At 40.6% G+C, this 23,966-nt stretch overlaps 1 protein-coding gene across 1 annotated transcript in view; it reads left to right on the top strand.

Moving 5' to 3' along the window:
- arid5b (AT-rich interaction domain 5B) overlaps positions 1-23,966 on the top strand; it is a 103,588-nt gene that overhangs the window by 63,956 nt on the left and 15,666 nt on the right. The window contains exons 5-6 of the mRNA XM_050071372.1: positions 13,173-13,336; positions 15,603-15,900. Coding sequence (XP_049927329.1) covers positions 13,173-13,336; positions 15,603-15,900 — 462 coding nt within the window. The remainder of the gene's footprint in view (positions 1-13,172; positions 13,337-15,602; positions 15,901-23,966) is intronic.

Genomic DNA, 23,966 nt, shown 5'->3' with positions numbered 1-23,966 from the left:
AAAAAAAAAGAGGGCGGAGGAAGGAGGGGGGATAGAATTGATTTCGCTTTGAATTGATGTGTTCCTCCCAGTGCTGCTGGATTTAAATTTGACAAATTGTCAGGATTAACACAAAGAAGCGGCATTTTTTTACAGTATAGTCACATATTGGAATATAAACACCAGATAATAGCGCCGGTGTGGTGGGCTGTAGTTTAAAATGGCAAGCGAGACTCTTTATTCCATATCCATGTGCGCGGCATTTTATTATGCAGTGTGTTCGCATGCATAAAGCTCATATTTAGATGCAATTGGAAGCAATCTTGTTATATTCACAGAGGCCATAGAGGGGGACATCAATCTATAAACATGATTTATCTACTGCGCACTATCTACGGAGGCATTAGCATAGACTCTCTATTGTGGATCTTATTACCTGACTGTATGCTGAAACCTCAAAACTTTGGACCTGAGCAGCATTTTAAATATCAGCCAAACCCAAATTAAAGATTGAAGTGAATTAGTATTCCTTTTAAGGTTTTACTGAAGTGCAACTGCTACATAAGTGCAGCACAATTATGCTCGTTTTAGATGAGTTTATACGGCAAAGAGAGGATAAAGACTCCTGTTTTTCTTATTGTGAAGCGTGAGCTGCTTCTCAGAACGAGCACATTTACATTTTATTTTGATTTCTTTTCATCGCAACAGTTCACTGGCCTCGGTGACCTCCGCTTCCAGGAACAGGAGCACCATCAGCAACACTCTCACTCATTATGTCTCGGCTTCCGCGAGCTCAATCTAATGAACTTATTAGCCCCGAGTACCTGATTTCACATGTCTGTGTTTTCACAGATGCACAGGGCAACTAGTTCACCTATATCTCACTGTATCATAAAATTTGTGGCGCACCTGCAGTAGCAAAAGCGCGGCGCTCCGTGGAAACCGAAGTCATTTCTAATACTGTGTGATTGAGGTCTGCCACAGGCTACGGCAACAGACAGGCTCTGTGAAGGAGATAATGATGCATGCACACACAGCTGTCAGTCAGCCAGCTAAGGGGAATCGTCTTTGAGGAAAATAAAAACAGACTGTAGTCGATATAATGCAGTATTTGTGTAGGAAATGATGGGTTTGGGAAATAGAGTGGAACGGGTTGTCAGAGTTGTTGCGACGAGGAGAGAAGATCTGGTGAGAATCTCTACGAACTAAAAAACCTCACATGGATTCCTGTCTTTTAGTGTCAATGTATTTATACAGTGAAGCACAGGGGCGTCCATTAGACAAAGTGAGGTTGATTAAAGCATTGTTTTTCACTGGTGGTGTCTAACAATGCACATAGTATAGATCTAATTTGTTCAGATGTTTCTGTCTCCACCTCAAACCAACGGAGGTCAGTGTGATTTAGGTTGTGGTGCTTGTGACCTTAAAGGCACAGTTCACCCCAGATTCAAAAATACATTTCCTTTTACCTGTAGTGCTGTTTATCAATCTAGTGTTTAAATTCTATGGTAGAATGCAGTTCCAGTGACACATGTCTGTTTAAAGCTGCGCTAGTCAATATTTTTACATAAACAATAGCTCAAATGACAATGTGTAATGTCATGTAAACGTTTTAGGCATCTTTCAGCTCAGAGTGTTGGTGTCACTACACGCAACTTCACCGTTTCGTTACACTGTCGCCGCTCTCATCGACCTCGTTTCAAGTAGCAGCTGTTTTCCTGTTCTTATTTACCTGCTCAGCACCAAACAGCAGACAAAATAAGCAGTGAGCTGGTGAACATAATGAAGCATTTAGCAGCTACAGATCCAGATATTTCCCCCAAGAGTTGGTGACGACCAAAACAGAGCGAAAGAGGGAGAATATTTGAGTCACACGACAACAAATACGACTCCAGGCGAATGCTAATGTTGCTCTGTGTCTGCTGTATGTGGGGAAAACAACAACTTTTGTTTGCTACCAACTTCCTCATAACTATTTTATAAGGTGATGATAATGTTGGGGTTTTGTTCTCAGCTTGTTTCTCCCAAGAAAATCAATTAGTGCAATTTTAAGTGTATATTTTTAATGCTGTGAGCAACACAAGTAAAATTAAATAAGAGAGGGAAGTCTTGTCGACATATCTGAAAACCTGAGTAAATTAGATGATGAGATGTGAAAAACAAATATGAGATAAGTGAGAAAATGCCTTTTTCTGTGACGTGGGTGGGCTCGCTCTTTAAAGAGTGGTTGACTCAGAGTAAATGGAGGTGCTGTGTGGAAAGACCTGTTTACAAGAAGCTGCTGAGGACCTGCGGATGAGTCGGCTGCACCTCGGGGGACTGTTGTTAGAGCTCTTTTAGTAACAAGCCGGACTAATCCCTGCCTTTCACTCAGGCGCATGCTCTAATAGCCTTGTATTACAGTGATTTTTGTGTGTGTGTCAGTAGTCAGGACAAGAGTACCTGATACAGGTGCTCCCTCCAAACACACCAGTGTTCACTGACTCTGAACACCGCCGAAAAATTTAAATTGTCGCTCGCTGCTTGGTTGTGTTTACAGCTTTTTCTGTCTCCATCTGTGTGATGCTGTTACTGCTCTCCCCTCTCTCAGTCTCTCCCTCCGTTATATTGGAAGGTGAGCTTCTGTTTGTGTAATAATAACAGTTACTAGTATCCATTGTCATGCCTAAGAAGGAGCCAAATGCATTCCTCATTAAATTCAGAATCGCTCACAGCCACAGCAGCACAAAAAAATACCGTCTTATGTCGCAGTTGCATTCACGAGGCGAAAACAGGCAAGAAAATAACACCAGTGATGAAAATATTTCAGTGTTTATTGATGTTAAACCCCCTGAGGTTGACCGAATATGTAATGCACTCTTACGCTGTGCTGTGAAATGTTTTACAGTTTATTAATGACGATCTCCCTCTGTATAATTATGAGAAATTAATTAACACTTGTATCATCTATCAACCTACGAAGGTTTTGATGATTAATAAAAACAGTGTACTCTGTCCACCCACACGCTCTGTCTCACTCTGTGGGCGCATTGTGTAATTTTTGATGATTGCAGTGATAGAGATGCTTGAAGTATTACTGTTCATTAAACATTTTGTGTGCTGTCAGTGTGTCTCAAATGACTGTGTGCGGAAACGTGCCTCGAGCGCAGGAACAGAGGAATAACTCTGCTGTCAGATGTGACAAAGTGAGAATTATGAGCACGTCAGAAATGCCTGATACTAGTACGTGAAATGCGACGGTGGCTACAGCCAGCAACAAGATGACAGGGAGGAAGGAGCGCTTGATGCTCACGACTAGTCTGTTGTTGTTTTAACCAGACATAATGATATTCTAAAGGTATTTTAAATCCTTTATTTAGTACTGACTGTTCACTATAGCTTGTAGTCTTCTTCTTCACTGCGTGTGCAGACAGATTGCTTCACTTCTTGGCCCATTACCGCCACCTGTAGATCACTGGGATAGTGTGAAGCCATTGGCAGGACTATATATTTTGCCACCAGATTCGTGTGTGTGCACGGGATAAACAGAATGGGGACCCAAGAAAAGAAAAGACAGCTGACAAAGGTCAAAATCTCCACAGGGAACCTTTAACTTATAGGAAACAATAGTGACTTTGGTGCCTTTCATGCATCTGTTAAAGAATTAGAAACCCTTAATGTATGTTATATTAAAGGATAACTTCACCCACGAAATGATCATTTGTATATCAGTTACTCACCCTGTGTTATGTTTAATTTGTGAAGAAAACTTTGTTGTTCTTGCACTCCTCCACGGTGAACGAAGAATCCAAAAACAGAGAAATTCTCTGTGAATTGGAGTCATAGGGGTCCACGTTTAACACCAGAAAAACTATATCAAAACATCTGTTTACAACCTCCCACACAACTCGTGCAGTATAATCCAAGTCTCATTTATCCAGTCGTTTGCTCAGTACTTCACAAACAGATGCATTTTCCCTTAAACTTTACTACTTCCGCTTTTGAAGTCTGGTCAGTGGAATACACGAAAAGAGCTCAAATGCACGCACTTTCCCAGGCGTGCTCCTCGCCTGTGAAAGTGTTTTAGCAAGAACACATGTGTTTGTGAAGTACTGAGCAAACGACTGGATAAGTGAGACTTGGATTATACTGCATGAGTTGTGTGGGAGGTTGTAAACAAATGTTTTGATAAAGTTTTGCTGCTGTTTAACACGGCCCCCTTTACTTCAGATCATTAAGAATTTCTCTCTTCTTGGATTCCTTGTTCCTTGTGGAGGCATTCTGGAAAGTTTTTTTTTTTTTACGAATTCACTGTAACACAGGGTGAGTTATTGATGAATGATCAGTTTGTGGGTGAAATATTCCTTTGATGCAAAAACCTGAGGATCTCAGTGAAATCAAGTAACTACAAGGTAAGACCCAAGTCAAAAAAATATCAATGAGGACTGCTGCTAATGAAGCTTTAAGGAAAATTACAGTATTTTTCAACTTTGATCTTATAATTGTAGCCATTCCTACCAATGCATTAGTTAGTACTCTTTGCTTTAGAGATTTAGGAAATACAAATCGACCAAAAGTAGGGCTGCAACGATTAGTCGACTAATCGATGACTAATCGACTATTAAAATAATTGGTGACTATTTTTGTCTTCGACTAATCAGTTTGAGTCATTTTTCATAGGAAAGAACTATATAAATACCACCAAATACTCATATTGCAGCTTCTTACGTTCAAATATTGGCAGCTTTACACACTCTCCCATGACAGTGAACTAAAACCCTTTGACGTGAGTACGAAACAAGACATTAGATGACATAATTTTGGGGTTTGGGAGAGACAGACCGACATTTTTTAACATTTTAACACATTTTTCGATAAAATGATTAGTCGACTAATTGAAGAAATAATCGATAGATTAGTGGACAATGAAAATAATCGTTAGTTGCAGCCCTAACCAAAAGAACAATCAAACGCCAAACAAAAGTAAACAGAACTAGCCACTTGGAGTTTCTTAAAGACGTTTCACCTCTCATCCAAGAGGCTTCTTTGTCTTTCTCAGTTGCCTATGATACAGCACTTAAGATTACCATGACCTGGAGCACTGAGAATCTTCACCAACAATTGCAACTATGATTTTTGTAGAAATGTGTATAAAGTTTAAGGTTATTTCTCTTGGAACAAATAAAGTTATAAAAAAAACATTTTAACAGCTTTAAATGGTTCTGCTGCTTTACCCTTCAGGAGTCATGTTTCCTGAATCATTGCAGGGGAAGCAGGGAGTGCAAAGCTTTTACGACCCATTGTCAAAATGGCCACAAGTATAAAAATACCATCATTTCCCTTTATTATTGCTATGACTGTGTGGTGATAAATAAAGTCAGCGTACATGAATGAACTCTCTTATCTTGGTTTTAGGGCAGGGCAGTAAGAGAGCACAAATAACGTAATCTTAAATATGCACTGGAAATGATAATATTAATACTATTGTGTCCTGATTTAGTTTGAAAGTCTCCCTCATTTGGAATTCTGGTGAGGAAAGTGTATGCCGCAGCATGTATGTGCTCAGATATTTAATATTTCATTCTGCATCTTGTTTGCTTGATATTTTTTGCAAGAGAACCTTTTGATCAGAGCCACTTGTAACGTGTCTACCAAGAAAACATCAGAGAGGATGTTTACTCAGAAATGAGCTTGAGGAAGAAAAGTCTGCTCTCAGACATGTTTCTCAATCAAATACAAACACAGAAACTTCATTTTTAGCCGCCTCCTGAAACTGTGGTCAGAAACGTGGCGTCCTTGAGCAGAAACACTTGAAATCCCTCCAACCTCTGAGGTCTTTGATGTATAGTGAAGACGCGCCGTCGCCTGTCACTGCTGGCTGAGGAATCAGTCATCGCCGCCTTTTTTTGTATTCTCTCTGGTACTGTTGCCTTGCTGCTTTGGAGCCTCCCTTGTCACATCCCTGCGCCTCCAGTGGAGTTAAAATGTTCCACCAAAGTGTAATATCACTTCACTGATCGTACATTTAATGCTCCGCTGCTCCACAGATGAAAGTCTGTGTCTCAAGAGTTGTATCAGAGGCTGTTTTGTATCATGCTTTGTCAGGTTTTATTCATTATTTGTGAGGTTTTATTTACTTTGGTTTATCTTTTTGCTTCCTGAAAGGTGCTATTATTGCTCCCTGTGAATCATATTTTGGATCTCATGAATCATATTCTGTTTAAGTCTAGTTTGAATTACAAAAGTTCCTGTTTTCAGCAGCATTATTGCTTCATTTCAGGGATCTTTTTGACATACATGTATCTGCTCAGCGCTCACAGAGTTTAAATATTGTCTGTCATGGTGCTGTATGCTTTATGACTCGCTGTAAATTTCCAACGCACCACTGTAACCCTGTATGCCAGAACTGAGTGACCTTCTTTGTCTGAGTGTGGGCGTATTCGCAGGTACAGTTTCACTTACAAATACATCCCAGGGGAGGGTTCTGTCTCACCTGCGCAGATACATATCTGTCCTGAAGCTGCGGTCATTGTGGTCTGCACTCGCCAGATGTTTTACAGACGACTTTACGCTGTGTTTGGCTAAAAATCCTTTAAGTCCTCTGCCCCTTCACCGTGTAACTCATTAAGGAGTGACTTCAAATTGACTGAGTGGATCTCTCTCGGAGAATTCACATCGATTATAACAGAGCTGGGATGTAACTCTACTTGTCAGTGTCTCTTTGCTGTTTAACTGACTTGAATGGTTATTTGCCCTAAAGATCTGGTTTGTTTCAGCGTTCATTAACAGGATGTTTTGTAATGGTTTATTCATATGTTGCCCTTTTGGCCTTGTCACTACGGCATAAATGATTTCTCAGCGAGACATTTATACATTAGGTTAATTCTAATTAAAAAATACAATGTATTGTTTTGTATTCCGTTCTTTCCTGGGGGACATACTGTACTGTACAGACAAGGCCGCGTATTGCAACATGAATGTTACTTTTGGCAGCGAGCTTCGCTGATAATTGCTGAGTGGGTGTCAGGCCTTTAGTGAATTTGCAACCAAGTGAGACGGTAAAATATGTCAAAACATGTTTTTCACCTACCACTGCTTGTTCTAGTCATGCCTCACTCATCCTCCTCCTCGTTCACCTCTTTGTTTGAACTTGGACCTCGTTATGGTGAGAGGAAGTTTAAGTTAAACTGCGGAATTATAATAGTTTGAGTGAAGACATGAGTGGGTGTTGCTCATGAAAGTGCAAATTGGTAGATTCCTCTTTAGTCAGTTGGTCACAGTTTGTCTCTGTGGAACCATCTCACATTTAATTTGCACATAATTGACTGAATGTTATTTATAGAGCTCAGCAGGTTTTCCAACCTGGTGTCGGACCAGAGTTGTGCTGTTTGTCATATTCCCGTTTCCCCCAACAACTTTTATAAGTGATTTATTTCAGCTTGACCTTTATCAATTCCCATTAAATGAATGATCAACATTCATAACAGCCTCATTGCCATTTCCATAATATGATTACTGAGAAGATTGCAGAGAAGATTACTAAGTAACAGTCCCTGCTTCCTTTTTACAGTTTAACATGAGTCTGCAGACACACTAGCAGCTCTGTGAGGCTGCACTCAGACATAGTTTTTGAGTTAATTGTTTAAGGGATACTGGCTGATTTTGAGCCAGCTTTGTATCATAACTTGGGCTGTTTCTTGAACTACAGATTGTATTTCATTTTTGTTATATAAGCCAATTGACCAAACTCTGATTAAACATTAAATCCAGGCGGAGCTGATCAAATATAAACCAGGATTCTGTCACTGTGTTGTAGGGCTGTCAACGAATATTCTAAATTCGAATTTAAATTCGAATTTGAAAAAAAAAAATGGACCTTCGAATGTGAAAATTGATATTCGAATGTGGAGAAAAAAAAAACACCACCACAGCTGTCCTCTTTGCGAGTGGGCGTTGGCATCAGATGCGCATTTCTCCACGCTGGTCGACAAGCGGTTCTGCTCCCAGCTGTTGTCTCCGTCACCCGGCTTGACACATTCGCTCGCGGCTCGCGCAGAAAATAGACCAGACGCCGAAACGATCGCTGCAGGGCGCGAGCCGGTCACGGTCCGGTGCTTCGAGGCTATTCGCAGCGCTTCCGCGGGCGGTGTGGCCACGGGTCAGAGAGGGGGGGCGAGCGAGAGGTCCACGGTCGTTTATAACGTAATGTTGTAGAAAATTGTTTTATGTGTTTTAATGTGACGTTTATGTTGAAATAAAAATACCTACAAGTAGTTATGTTTCCTTGTATTAAGACATATACAAGTATGTTTCCTTGTATTAGTTTGCCCTCTTGTGGACATAATTCGGGAAAAAAAAAAAATTCGAATTGTTCGAACCTATGAGTTATTTTTAGAAGGAATATTCGAACGTCATTTTTGAGCAATTTTGACAGCCCTACTGTGTTGTCTATGTCTAACTTAAAATGTCCTCAGAAACATATATTAGTGTCCTGTTTAGCTATGAAACAAAAATTTGTGAACAGGAAGTGGGCACCATACTGTTTCCTGTATTGTGAAATGATTAAAAAAATTACATCAAACAGTAAAACTAGGCAACGCTGATCAAATTTGAACCAAGATTCTGTTGCTGCGTTGCCTATTTCTTTCCTCCAGGTTTTCAGAACGGTATTTAAGTGCACTGTTTAACTGTATTTCAGGATCATTTGTCACCAGCCTGCTGCCATATTGTTTTTTGGATGAGCAACTTGCATTATGCCAGCATTTATTCGTCGGGTGTGGCACAGTGCATTCTGGTAGTTGTAGTTTTTCCACCTCTTGATCAAAAGCAAATGCCACAGCTCTTTTCCCCTGTTTTCTGTTGTCATGTAGCACCGATTTTAAAAGTATTTTTATCTTTCTGCTGCATAGACAGCCCAGTTTTGTGAAAAGACCATCTTTCCCATAGTGAATTAGCCTATGTCTTTAACATCAGCATGCTGAAATGCTCACTATAAAAATGCAGGTATCATGTTTAACTATCTTAGTTTAGCATGTTAGCATACTAACGTTTGCTAATTAGCGCTAGACGCAAATTACAGCAGTTTACCTGCAAAACTATTTGGTCATAAACCAAAGTATCAGATGAATTAGCCTGTTATTTTGGCCTGATAATGGTGTAGTTGAAAAATTGGGGGATCACCAAATTACAATTCATAGTGAGAGGAACATGAATGTCTGAACCAAACTTAACTCATTTCACTCAAAACTTGAAGGGCACTTGGTGATCGCAGACCTGTGCCAAGGCCAAATGCCCAAACCTGCACTGTTAATGGAAGTGAAAAATAGTTCATGTATTCGCCTCATGATTTGGATCAACTCCAAAATGTAATGGATTCTTCCCCGGCTTGTGCTACACCCTTAGAACCACAAACTCAAACCTCATGGTGGCTCTAGAGGAAAGTCATGGATTCACCGTTTCCAGTAATTAGGATGCATCATCTGGGGAATATAAATGTCTGTACAAAGTATTGCGCCACTCTATCAAATAGTTGTTGAGATATTTCAGCTTGAGCCAAAGTGGTGGACTGACCGTCTAACCAAAATTGCCACCCTTGACCCAAAGCCTACCGCTGGTGTGGCTAAAAATAGATAACCACTGCACACATCTGTAGGTGTGACTTGTTATTTTTAGTCGTAAATGTTATTCCAAACTGCCAAATGAAAGGACGAGTCTCTGCTAATCTACTAAAATACATCAAAGTGTTGTTTAATGTCAGATTGCCAATCAGTTACAAAGAACCGTGCACCATCAGAGCGATAACTTGTCCATCTGATTCAAAGTGGATTTTTGAAACCACCCAGACAATCATTAAGTGAACACATGTAGATATTGAGCTTTTTTTTTTCAGTCGATTTGGTGAGCGTTATCAGCCGAGGCATCCATCAGCTGAATTCTCCAGTCGGCTTGATATGTCTCTCCGTTCCCAGCAGCCTCTCAATCAATCAGTCCATTTTGTTGTGGTTCCCTGTGGCTCTACTCTGTTGATGCATAGAACCCGTCAGAACCCTTCCTGAGCTGTCTCTAATGAGTTTTTCATTATCACTGACATCAACTGAATGCCAATGAAACAGAGGTATTAGGGCTGTATTTAATTGAATCTGAGGGGGGAGAAATTATTAGACAAAGCCACGTTGTAAAGCTGCTAAGAGCTGAGAGCGTTCGGCTGCATCCGGAGATCAAGTTGTCAGGCTGTGCATCTCGCTGCCGAAGTCGCCGTGACTTCCACGGCTCAGGGGTTATGCTCTGTGACAAGACATGATGGATTCACACCCCTGGGAATACCCCTTACCTATATTTTTGTGTGTGTGCGTGCATGGCTATACCCCCTCCAACAGGCTGTGATTCAGAATGCTGCTCACTGTTCAGCCTCTTAAGTATTTGCTGTTGGTGTTTGTGTGTCTGTAAGTGTGTGTGTGCCTTCTGGGGTTTGTGAAGGACCAGGAGAGAGTCCTCTGGTCACTTCAAGGCTCGTCTCCAAGTCGTATCAACGACCCAGATAAGCAGAAAGCCACAGACTGAGAAATAAGTAACTCGCTGGGAAGCAAAGAGGAACTTGGCAGCTTGGTCAGCAGCCATTTTTGGTGTATGACTATAGTGCCCATGTTTGGCTCGCTGAGGGAAGCATCATGTACACTTAAATGATCTCTTTCTTTTCTAGTGCATTGACAAAAACACTTAATGCCCACTGCAGAGTGGTAAAAATATCACATCTCCCAAGGCGCTGTAAAATCATTACCTTGTGATGTTGGCTTTGTTTTTTACAGACTATAAATGTCTGCGTTTCCATAGTAGAAAATCAATCTGCAGAGAGTCCGTGTTTGATTTTCTCTGTGTTATTCTAAAGCTGATGACTCCTCCCTTATGCAACTCAGCCACGAGGAGAGCAGATCAGCAGTTCTGCACAACTTCTGCAGCGGGGAGAGGTCGCCTGCTCTTGACCTTGTGTGCCTGTTTCTGTATGTTTACAGAAATACTTGAATGCACCGTTTGACCTCAGTTTACAGTAATATCTACTCGGGTTGTTTGACCGTGTTCGTGTTTGTCCTTCATCAATATGTCGATGCGTTTAAACCCGCTCGCTGCCGTGTCACCGTATGTTATGCAGCAGCGTTTTGCTGTAATTGCAGCATTTTCTTACGCAGCAGTATTTGACCTGATGAAAAATGTAAACAGACAGGCAGGTTATGTAACTCAGTGTAGGGTGTCGAGGAGGAGGAGGAGGGGGGGGGGGGGGGGGGGGGGGGGGGGGGGGGGGGGGTAGTGATTGGACTAAAAACAGAACAGCACTGAGAGTGTGACCTCACTCAGACCTATGCGACATTTGTTTAAACTGATGTCACATGTTGAAAAATAAATCTCCCACAAGTCAAACCTGCGAGCCTTACTCATCTGTCACATAATGTTTGTGTTGTGTGATTGCATATTTTTAATGCAGTGTATATGCGCCTGGCGTGCAGTCATCAGTTACTTAAGATTTAACTTGAAAAGGACATTTATTGTAATTTGGCATCTGTTTATGGTTTGTGTTTAGTTTAATTACATATGGATTTCTTTAGAGAAGCACAGGCATTGCAAATTAGCTCAGGCTACAAATGCTATGATATGTGGCATTAGTCCTTTCAGCGAATGTTTAGTGCTTATGTGTCTGTCCCCTCAGAAATAAACACAAGTAAATAAATAAATAACAGGGTTTATGTAATTTCTCAGCATTAATGAGTAGTTGGCAGAATAAAAGAGGCCGAGTGAGCAGCAGAATGAGAAAACACTGACTGAAGAAACACACCCAGCGCTTTCTAAGTAAAGATTACAGTGTTGAAAACTTGTTTTTTCAGTGCCAAAGGGATGACAAATGCACAACAAATGCCCTTGGAATTTTCCCTACTCTGTTTCTCCACAGCGTAGTGGTTGTGAAAATAACAACATGAAGTGATAGGCTGCTGAGTCGTGATCATTTTACCCTTTTTAATGACTGCCTCTTGGTTTTATTCAGCTCTAGTGTTATTGTAACGTTCTCATGATGGGAATTTGATCCGACAAAAATAATCACAGAGTCCTTTTGGCAGAGAACAACCTTGGATGTGATTTAATTGTCATTGCAGATGGAAAGAAAGAATGTTGACGCTGTGAAATACGTGACTGAACTTGGATTATTTGAAGTTTCTCTCTTTCTTTCTCTCTTTCTCTCTCTCTCTCTCTCTCTCTCTCCTTTGAGCTTATCTCTGTTTGTGTTGCTGCGTGGAGGCAAGGCACTCTGCCAGGAAGTTACATTACAGTCGCGGGTTGACATAAACGTGGGTGTACAAAGGACTTGGAGGGCTTAAATACTTTATTGTGTGTGTAATGTGAACTGAGCAATTATATCTGCCAGCCTTTCAAACAAAGAGCTCCTATCAGGCAGGTTCATGTGTTTTTAATTAACAGCGTTCAGCTTTAAGACATGAGCAGGCTAACCAGGGAAGTGAAGCCATGATGATTGGTACATCTGAGGTGCTGTAGTATATAATGTCATTCTTTGAGATGCTGATGATGAACTGTGGTACAGTCCTGAAGTAAAGAAATAAGACGAAACATTTTATATGTTGTTGTGGTGAGTTTTTGTCGCATCTGCATCAAATATCTCTCTCGGCACAAACTGTTCTTCTCGTCTGTGGGTTTGTGGGTTAAACAGCATCTGGCATTTACAGTATTATACTAATTGCTTGACTGTTACGACGCCCTCATCTCAAATCTTAAAAATACATCTGTCTGAATTTAAATGTAGTTTCTTTTTCAGGCTGAGGGGGAACTTGAAAATTGTGTTTACTAGCACATTGGAGCAATTTGGCAGCCTGCTACTCCATTCAGCACAATGTTGCACTAATCCAGTTTAAAAATAATTAGCTACAGGCTAGCAGGCCTGTGAAATTCCTTTCCCTGATTGTAAATGTTCCTGTCAAAGCCACCGCCGTCCTCTTCGGCTAGTTCCCAGAAAGGAAACGCATCAATAAATGTTGTCATATCTCTGTTATTCTTCCTCTCAATAGCAGTTTGTTAAGGTTGTTTGAAGATAAAAACACAAGGTTTAACTAAATGTTGGCAACAAAGGTGAAAATACAAAGTGATTTATTTGCACAGTGCTGCCTCAGCGCACACGCTTCCACCTATCCTCATTGTCACTGCTTCCTGTCCGTCAGCTCCCAACCTGAAGGGGCGACCTCGGAAGAAGAAGCCGTCCATCTCTCAGAGGAGGGACTCCCAGAGTCAGGCTCAGGGTCAAGGGTCATCGGGGTCAACCCAGGGTTCAGCAGCGGTGGCAGCACAGGACCCCTGCAGCCCAGACAGCAAAACTACTACCAAGGTAAGATAAGATAACAGAAGGCAAGATAAGACTTTATTGATCCCTGAGGGGGAATTCACAAGTTCACGTCACAAGAAAACAGATAGAGAACTAAATAAGATACTAATATAAGTATTTGTGCACAAGAGGCCCAGTATAAATAAAGATAAAGTATTACACAGTAAAAGTGTTCCGGCGCTGCAGTAATGACATGTGACACCTAAACTTGTCGACCAGCTGCTTCCCAGCTCGTCCTCATATCTTCAGTTACAAAACAAGGCTACGACATTTTGGTTTCACTGCAAGAGACAGAGCAGCAGTTTAGTGTTACACTCTGTACAGTACATGCTGTGAAACACGTGATGGGGAAAGCAACACGTTACATCAGGGGTTGACCTAATGTGACACAGGTGTAGTGCTTGTCTCGGGCAGAGACATAAAACCTTTCTGATAAAGGATATTATCTTAGGCTTGGGAAATTGATTTTGTTTTATTTCTTCCCTGGGGGGGAGTTTTTCCTTATCCGATATGGGATAAGATGGGGAAGTTATTCCTTATTTCCTTATTGAATTAAAGTTTAGATCATTTAAAGGTTTTCTACTAAACATAAGGCTGCAACTAACGAGTCTTGTCATTGCTGAATTATCGGCCAGTTATTTTCTCGATTAAAGGTACAGTTAGTAACTTTTATGCAAATAACTTTTTGTCATATCTGCTGAAACTGTCTTTACATTCAAAAAATATTATAAGACAGATAATCTGTAAAGAAAAAAAATATGTCCCTCCTCCTCCATCTCCTATTGTCTCTATTCGCTACAATCTACCGGGGCTCACCAAAAACAACCAATCAGAGCTCTCTAATGCAGCTGTCAATCACTGCTCGTGAACTGCAGTCAAACTAGGCAGCGTTGTTTAAATATGAATCAAGATTCTGTTACTGCATTGACTATTTCTCGCCTCAGATGTTTTCAGAAACATATTTTAGTGTACTGTTTAGCTGTAAAATGAGAATGTTTGTCACCCCGCCGCCATGTTGGAAACAGTCAAGCGAAGCGCCAAGCACTGCCCAGTGTAGCGGGCAAACTTTCTCATTTTACAGCTAAACAGTACACTAAAATATGTCCCTGAAAATAATATTTTCAGTCTAATTTTAGGGGGCAGAGGAATATGATTTTTTTCACGGATCATCTGTCTTGTTTACTCATGACAATAATATGACAATAAATTATTTTCATAAAGGTTATACTTGCCCCAGCTTTAATCGTTTGGTGTATCAAATACCAGAATACAATGAAAAATGTTAGTCACAGTTTCCTAAAGTCCAAGGCAATGTCATCAAATTGCCCAAAATATAAATATATTGGATTTACTGCCACATCAAACGAAGAAGAAATGCAGCAAACCCTCACAAAAAACAAACTGGACCAAGAAAATGTTCGTTTTATTTCATTTATTTAATTTATAAGGACAACACACATTAATCAACATCTCTGTGTCTGTGCCAGTGTTCGCCAGCTGGCTAATTTTCAACTTCAGTCATTTGGCAAGACGTTTAGAAACAAGATGTTTTGCATTTTCACTTTAAAAAATATTGAAACAGTTAATCAATTATCAAAATATTTGCAGATTAGTTTCCTCAGATCAGGTCGGTCAAGATAGTGTTGTTATTGAGCAGCACTCTGGTTTGTGTCAGTGTGTCTGTTCTCCTCCTTCAAACACATGATAGCCATTTAAAGAAGTCGACGTGACCCCACAGTGGAACAAGGTGTATTCACTGCTTGTTCAACTGCATTTTACAAAAACAAGAGGCCGCTTTGTAAATGTAGAAGAATCACTACCACCAAAAGGCTAAAATGTATTAGGAACAATTAAAATCTTCACGTCCTGTTGGCAGATTGTTGTCATGATAAAAGATATTAATGACATTTTGAGAGACTGTATCGTTGATTTCAGTGCTTCTTTATATGTGACATTGGTTGTAACACTCAAAGTGAAGGAAATATCTATACAGGCCTCTCCGCTGCTGTTACTCAAACGACCTTGAATAGACAAAACAATATTAGCAATTCTCTCTTGGCGCTGGAGTCAAACTAATCTGTGCCTAATCTGCGATGACAACAAGAGCTGCTCCATTGATAATCAATGAGAGGCTGCATCTGTGGCCTGTAAAAATATTTGTTTGTGCTTGAGCCTGAACACATCTCATCTAAACTGTCTGACACTTGAGTAACACTCTGTTGTAAGGCTTCAGTGTTCATCTAAAGTTACGCTCTCCTTCTCTCTGCAGGTCAAACCCAACTGTAAAACGGTACCCAACGGAAAAATAACCCCGGCAGCCAAACACAAGGCCAACGGCCTCAGCAAGAGATCCTCAGCTGAGGAGAGGGAGAGAGGGAGGGATAAGGAAAAGGATAAGGACAAGGAAAAGGAAAAGGAGGAAAGGAACGAGAGGGAGGACAAGAAAGAGGAGGAAACATCAGAGGAGAGCCGAGCGGAGGAGCAAGCTTTCTTAGTCGAGCTCTACAAGTACATGAAAGAACGAGACACGCCCATAGAGAGGATCCCCTTCCTCGGCTTCAAACAGAGTGAGTAGGACAACTTACTCTCTTATTCCCTCACTGGCAATGTTTAAACAATGGAGTACTCCAGTTAGAGTCAGTAGTGTTTGTGCGGATACATTTCAGCTGGGTTATTTTGGTGATTTCAGTCATATTACATTTGATTTGATTTAATTTGATTTCATTGTCAGAGGAAAATCAGACATTTGTTTTGTGTCCCAGGACGGCAGCTGTTTCACATGAATACAGAAACACAAAACAGCATTTAACCAAGAAACAAAACCATGCTACAAACGCTCAGACATTTTGGAAAGGGGATGCAGTGCAACATATTAATCGTTTCTATTGCAGTCAGTGTTTGACTGAGGTACACTGAGGCTACTTAGAGATATGGCCTCTAAATAATATAAGGATATTTATATACTATATTATGATACACAATATATATCTCTATTTTGAAATCTCTCTAAACTACTGTTCACTACTAAAACACTAAACTACTAAAGAGACTACTGTTACTGTTAAGTTCAATAAAGTACTGTTATAATAAAGTATTAAAATCAGTCAATCAAAAGTTAAATCAGTTGCTTTTATTCTGAAGCTCACGGCTCGTGTGGGGCAGGAAGTGTTGATGTTGTGGGTGTAAACTTGAAGCTTATGTTCAACAGCTAGATGTTAGTGGAAAATTAAACTGTCACCATGGTGTCGTTAAACCATAGACGAGATAACGGAAGCCAAGATAGAACTGCTCGCCTGGCGCTTATTGCAGAAAAGTTCGCTAGCTTCTGGGTTTACTTTCACAGTATGCGGCCCACTGAATATGCTCAATAGTGTTTCTTGAACCGTGCCCACTCGTGAGTTCCCGCTCTGCTTATAGACTTTATATTGTGATGACGTCATGGATCCGTAAAAGTTTTATGATCATTTAACCTCCATAGTTCAATTGGGAAAATGCTGTTTGGGCTGCAGGGGATTTTTTTTGCTGCAATACCGCAAGTGGCCACTGGGAAAAATTGGAATCAAGGCCGAGCGCTGTTCGTGGGGGTCTGTGTTAAATGTGAATATTTATTCACTGTTAGCAGAAAAAAGCTAACAGCTCTTCAGTTGATGTATTTATAATATCTGCAGGTTGCAGCGGAGCTCCATGGTTGCAGTATGCGACTAAATGCTCGTAGTCCGGAGCCCTGCAGATACAAAAATACATGCCTCGCTGTGGATATAGTGATCTGGATGGGCAGGGGAGTGTGTGACATATCATGTTTGTCAGTTTTTTTTTTCTTTTTGTGTCTGTGAAAGGACAGGGCGAGAGAGCCAAAATGCCAAAGTGAGTCATGTCGGGGGCTTAAAAAAATATGATGTGATAATTTATATTCGAAGCAAGAGTTTAATCAATATATCGCCTACCTCTACTTAAAAAACAAACTCTGATTTAATAGGCTGACAGACTGAAGAACTGTTCGGGACTCGAAATCTTCTGTATGATGGTAAAAACTGACATTCTTCAAATAACGCTTGAGAGTGATGATGTAACCACAACATTCTTTCAGTCTGCGCAGCTTGAAAACTTGACTCAAGCGTTTGACCCACAGTCTTTGAGCAGATACGTAGCAGTCAAGTCAGTCTGGCTTTGAACTGAACAGAGAGACAACTGTAGCGTGCATGACTCCATACTGCATTAACACGAGACAACAGCAGGATCTGTTTGTTGGCTTCAAATGACCTTAGTTACCTCAGACAGTAAATATGTCGTTGCACCTTGCTACAAATGAAAGCCAGGATGACGCAGTGTCCACATTAGTGTTGACACGATACTTGAATTTCTAACTTTGATACAATACCATTAAAAATACTGATATTCTGTTCTGTTTTTGACACCAACTAAAATTGAGAGCATAAAATTACAGTTTCTATAACTAGCTATAACGTGACAGCGACAACTTTTCCTTTCTAAATAAGAAGTAGCAGAGAACAGCAGAATGACATTAACAGTAAGCGAGAATGAGAAAGCATGAGAAAATGAGTATTGAAACAGTTTCATATTTTCATATTTTCTTATTTTGTATTGATAAATGGAACACTAGTCCACATAGATGCCCAAATATTTACTTGCTCAATCCAGACAGTAACTGGTGGAAGATACAGGTTCACTGGAAGATCAAAAAAACATTTCTTGTCTTTGGATTAATAAAAAGTGGGGCAGGTGAGGGAAAGTTAACAGGCTGACACTCGTGTCAGAGTAAAAGACACCTTTAGAAACACGTGTAAACGCACCAAAAACGTTAAAAATTTCCATGCAAAGAGGAAAAAAACCCACATTATTTGAACTCTTGTGCTTTGAGAAGAGAAACAGAAATGTAGATTTCATATTACAGTAAGATAACAGAGTGAAACTGCGCTCTGTAAGTCATAGACGATAGTTAGATAAGCACGGGAAAACCCCAACATCTCTAACTATGTTATGCCCCCCTGTTGTGATCAGAAGAGAAACCAGTAGCTGCTTTTCACCCAGTTCAAGGGCACACTGTGTTTTAACTATCCACAATATTACAGCTTTAGGGGAAGAAGTGAAAATGGCTGCCAAGGGCTGCAGGCAATACGCCCAAAATCTCTAAATTACACTGCAGTAAAAAAACACATTCAATCTGTGGTAATAATAAACTAAAGGAATAATTGTCTGTGTTGAGAAAAATAACATCTAGCGGTTAGTAAAAGACTCTGGAGGCTTCCTGTCAGAGCCCATTTTGGCTGGCTTTTATAAGAGGAGAGAATATCTTCTCACAGTTGTCAAAGGGGTTTCCTGTGAAGGCCAAGAACGTCCTCTAACAATGTTAAAAGAACATCACATGTATGCGCGACACGTCTGCCCAAGATGAAAGATTTTCCAATATAGGTCGGATGCTTAGCTTGCACCTGGTGTGCACGGGACAGAGAGGAGAAGCATGCACGTAAACATCGTAAAGGGCGCACTCTGGTCTCTTGAAACTGTTCTCACTGAGTTTTGTTTTATGTGTTTCATCTCGATGCAAGACACATGGGAACTCTCACCTCAAACTGTGGTTTTTCAAATGTGCCTGTTTCTCAGCCTTTATTCGAGGAAAGAAATCACATTTGCATTCATGTCAAACGAGCCGAGAAAGATGTAGCCACTCAGATCAGGACGACAACATCGGCAAATTAACGAGAGGCATGAGAGGGAGAGAGATGTCCACTGGATTTAACGGTGACAGTTTATAGCACTGTAAAACTCATTACTCTAAACTATTACATGAAGGTAAGCTGTGGTCGCCTCGGCTCTGCTAACCTCACCGCGGTATTTTGACAATCCTGTCATCTTGACTGCCGACATGTTGTTGCTTAAATAGGTCATTGTGGTTGAGGGAGATATAGAGAGAGGGAGCGAGGAAGACGTAGAGAGAATTACATACCCGACATGCTTTACTTTTAGTTGGCATTTCTCGGTTTGAGCTCAGAATAAAGTCGAGGTCCACCGCGCCAACTGTTTTACATACAGTACATGCTTTGAATCTCAAAACCAGACACATCATAAGCAAGGCCCTCATTAAATGGTGAAATCATGCTGTTTAAACTTCGTCCTTGGCAGCGAGCACACATCAGCACATGTAAAGAGGAGGGAAAAAAAGGAAAACACATCATAATTAATACAACAAACCCTCAGATGTAATCAGGCGCGTTTTCATATTCTTCCCTTTAAACTCGCTACAAATGCATTAAAAGATCAAAGAGCTCGCTTTCCTGTAATGGAAATTGAAATTATGTTATTTTAGTTGTGTTTGAGTAATAATCTTTTTATGAAGTTCTCTGGAGTTTAACAAAGCAACAGATGGTTGAATGATTTACCAGACGTACCCATTGCTTTGTTGGCTGCACCACTTAAATATCCATTTGATTCACCTCCAAAAAAAAAAAAAACCCTATCTGAATCACTACATGGACTATTTATGTATATTCCTCTTCATCTCCTGGCTGCCGAGTTTCACCTGATTTTTCAAGACTCTTTACAGCCCAGCAGAGAGAGATAAACCCCCTAAACTCAGTCAATCTGCCTTTATACCTCGAATGGCTCATAACAAATTCTAAACCCAGTAATATTAATTTTGCTGGTTTAACACAGTTCCCACTTGTTTGCCTGCTTCACTCTCATGCCAAATTTATATTTCACTCCAGGGTTTGTATGCATAAAATATCTTGGAGCAAAGGTGCTGATCTGAGACTCTGCGCCTGTGATAATCACAAGACATTCAGTGTACTATAATAAAAAAGAAAAAAGGAGCAAATATGTAAAGCTGAGAGGCTGGATCCAGAGGATTCTGAGCTTGAGAACGGACATAAACAACTGCTTTATTATCAACATTTAGAGCTGCAACCATGAGCTGTGTGAAAATAATGGATGTAGCTACCATGAGTTCACCTATTGGTTTGTGGACCCTCATTTTAAAGCTCAAGTTTGGCATTTTTGTAGCCAGAAGTGACCGTGTTTGGATGAGAGGGTGGAGCTGTGGACGACTGAGGGGTGGATCTGACTCACAGACTGTGGTGACGCCTCACAGACAGCCTGTCACTCAAAGTGCCCTTAATTATATATAAATGTAAGCCTTGATAAAATGTAAAAGGGTGAGTAAACCTACATAAAAATTCACATCACGTCATCAGTCCCTCAACAATTTTGCGGGCTTCGCTGGATTTTGGGGGTTGTTGTGGCCTGAAATGTCATGACATTTTCTGAAAGACATTTTTTGCAGTAAAATTAAGGGGGCAAGTTAAAATTGCAAAAATAGTTGCGATGGTGTCTGGGATTTGGAGCCAATCATTATGAGCATTTAGCGTGTCTTGCAAAATTAGGGGTGGGATTAAGGCGATTAGAATTAGGGCGGTTGGGTGGGGGCTGACTGCCAATGATCAGCTGTTACTGCTGTTTGAAGCAACGCTAAAGGACCACCTCTGTTAGCTGTTCTCCTCCTGCTTTCAATGCCCACTTAGCACGTGCTAACGCAGCAACAGTGGCTAACATCAACACAAAGCTATTCCCAATCCCAGCTATTTTACACCACCTCCGAAAGGGCTCTACTCTGTCGATAAACCTGTTAAAAACCATTAGGTCATGTTAGCTGTGTGATGCTAACAGTTAGCCCCGTCACTGTGTGTGACTTTGTCCCAGATGTGGAGCTCACATGCTGATGATGAACAGAGACAAAAAGCGGGGCTGAGTGAATCAATAGGCTGCCAGCAGCTCTACGTGGAAATTATATTTTACTGATTTTAAGAAATTTGAGGTGAAGTTGCAGCGATAAGACAAAATTGCGAGGTCACGCAGAATTCATGGGGATTGGCTGAGTTTGCATTAACTGTTGGGATCACGACATCCTGAAGGAGCTGAGTTAGGCCTGACATGAATGTAGAAATCAGATTAATAGACCAAAGCCGTTTGTGCATTTTAACATGGGGTTCTGTGTGTATTGACTCGCCATTGGAGCCAGCCTCAAGTGGCCATTTGAGGAACTGCAGTTTTTGGCACTTTGCTGCTTAGCTGCAGCTGACACATATCGTCTTCAGGGTTTAATCTGCTGTTTGTTTCTCTTTCACTTGTTCATATCGTCCAATAAATGCACATTACAACTTTCCGAGGTCCAAGGTGACGTCTTCAAATGTCTTGTTTTGTCCAACCAACAGTTAAAAGCCAAAAAATATTGAGCACAATTATGTTGGTATTTACTGAAATCACTGAAATTGATTTAAAAGTACTTACCGATTATTTTACTGTTAGTTGACTAATCATTTCAGATGTAATACATGTAACAATGCTTCCTGTATATAAATGCCTCAAGATGGCTTCATTCCCTTTTATTTATTTTTTTTAAGAAAAGGAAAATGGGGCTGTAAATTACTTGAATAAACCCATTCACAGAGGCTGAATTCACACTGAATCACAGGAAATGACAGAAAATAGTTGGCTGTTATATTTGAGGAGCAGTACAGTTGGAGGGGAAAACAGTTTTGTGCTGCAGTTTATTCATGCGAGCTGCTGTCCTTCTATTTTTTATCACTTGGTTAATATTGACTTTGCTCTACAGCTGCTGCCATTGAAGTTGTGTGGCAGCAGTTAGAGGCGTTGAAAGAAATGAGAGATAGAGTGGACTGAGGAGGAATAAGACAGAAGTCGTTGTGGTTACATTGTGTATTGTGAATGCCCTTGATCTGCAAGATTAACTGGTAACTGTGTGTGTGTGTGTGTGTGTGTGTGTGTGTGTGTGTGTGTGTGTGTGTGTGTCCCAGACGCATGTGTGCCTCAGTGCTCAGGCATCAGCATGTGATTGTGAACATCAGTTCCAATTTGTCTCCCTCTTTCAGCCTTGTTGTCTAATTGCCATGCCATCGGTGTGTCATTGAGGCTGCATTGTGTTCCTGTTTTGTCATCCTTATCTCAGTGATAATTGCCCCTGCCAAATAGAGGGGAATTAAGAAAAGAAATTGCTAATGACAAGACATCTAAGAAAAGGCATGTTCTCTCATTTCCTTTATCTGTTCTGTTCCCTCCCAGTCCCGTGTGCTATTGTGGTAATTACAGTCGATGCATAACAAGCTAGTTAAATAGACCATCTTTCTGTTTCTACAGTCAGAAAGCACAATACGCCGGAGTGCTCAGTTCAAACAGAAAAACCTACCCAGCTCCCTTTGTTATTCCACCCGTGCATTGACAACGGTAGCAGAGAGGAGGGAAGGAAAAAATCAATGCTGTCAAATGCGGAGATAGGAAAATGTCATTTTGACAAATGCAAGGCTTTGTGTACGCACAGATTGAATTTTGATGGATTTCTCCCCAGGCGAGGCCTCCTTTTCTTATTTATAGGCCTTCATATAAAAATGTTAAACAATGATGTTACAGAAAGCAAATACAAATGTCATTGGCACAAAAAGTCCCCCAATGAACTTGTGGTTCTTTGTTTGTGGGAAGCATTTTCTTTCAAAGACAGACAGCCATTTGAAGTCTTTCTGAAAGCTTACACGGCTATTTTTAGGAAAATGTTACACAAGACTTGTATTTCGATATGGCCTGTCACGGGGCATTTGCATGGGGAAATCAATGCAAATGAATTTGCATTAGTTCAAACAGAAGTTTGAGCATATTGCCAAGCGTTTGATGCTCGTAATGGTTTTCATTCATACCTGCAGGCTGCGGCTGAGGGTTAACAAATCTCTTTGTCAGGATGAAGCATATGCTGTATTTTATCACATAGCGGTGATTGTACAAGTACTCAATATTCATTTGCATCCTTTCAGCTGAAGTGCAGCGTTGCTTTGTGTGAAAATGATAAAAAGCTGTGTTCATTTTGTCAGTCCAGGAATATGTAATTACTACACTCCTGTGAGATGTTCCCAGTGTTTTTGTTTATTTTGAGCACATCACAGTCACAATCCTCTTGGTTTATTGTTCATTTTGTTCACCAGTGTGTCTTTGTAAATGTCTCTATGCACTTCACTGCAATTTGCACTGTGAGGTTTGATGCTAAAGTGGATTTTGTTGAACTGATACTTAATGTGTGCGCTGATAATGAAGGTGAATCTAATCTAATTTCACAGCTACTTACTTTGTAGACTACAAATACATCATCAGCTTATGAAATATGGTGCATTGTTGCAGATCAAACTACAAAACAGTATGCAGACAATGTTAAATTAATTCCACCATGATCAACTACAACTTTTAAAGGCAGAATAAATTGCAGTTTGTAAATGCAACATTCAGAGTTGGTCCCTCCTCCCTGGCTCAACAGCTCCTCTTGGACGCGTGCTTATGATCTGCCACCTGGTTGCTAGGTTGTTATTAAGTCCCGCCCTCACACCTTGTGTGCTGTTTTTGGCTGGGGGCTACACACCACTGCCCAAAAGTTGACACCCAGAAACGCCAGACACAGCAAAAATAAGAAAACACCAACAAGCCCTCGAACTAGTATGACCTCATGGATCAGTGGTTCCCAACTGTTGGGTCACGGATCCATTCTGAATGGACTGCAAGTAACTGTCAGACACACTTTATTTTGAAGTAAAGCAAATTTCCTGGCACAGAGCTTTCATTT

This window comes from Epinephelus moara, chromosome 19 (assembly GCF_006386435.1).
Source record: "Epinephelus moara isolate mb chromosome 19, YSFRI_EMoa_1.0, whole genome shotgun sequence".
In the NCBI taxonomy this organism is placed as follows: domain Eukaryota; kingdom Metazoa; phylum Chordata; class Actinopteri; order Perciformes; family Serranidae; genus Epinephelus; species Epinephelus moara.
Note: the sequence above shows the minus strand (reverse complement) of the source record. Positions and strands in the feature narration are given on the sequence as shown.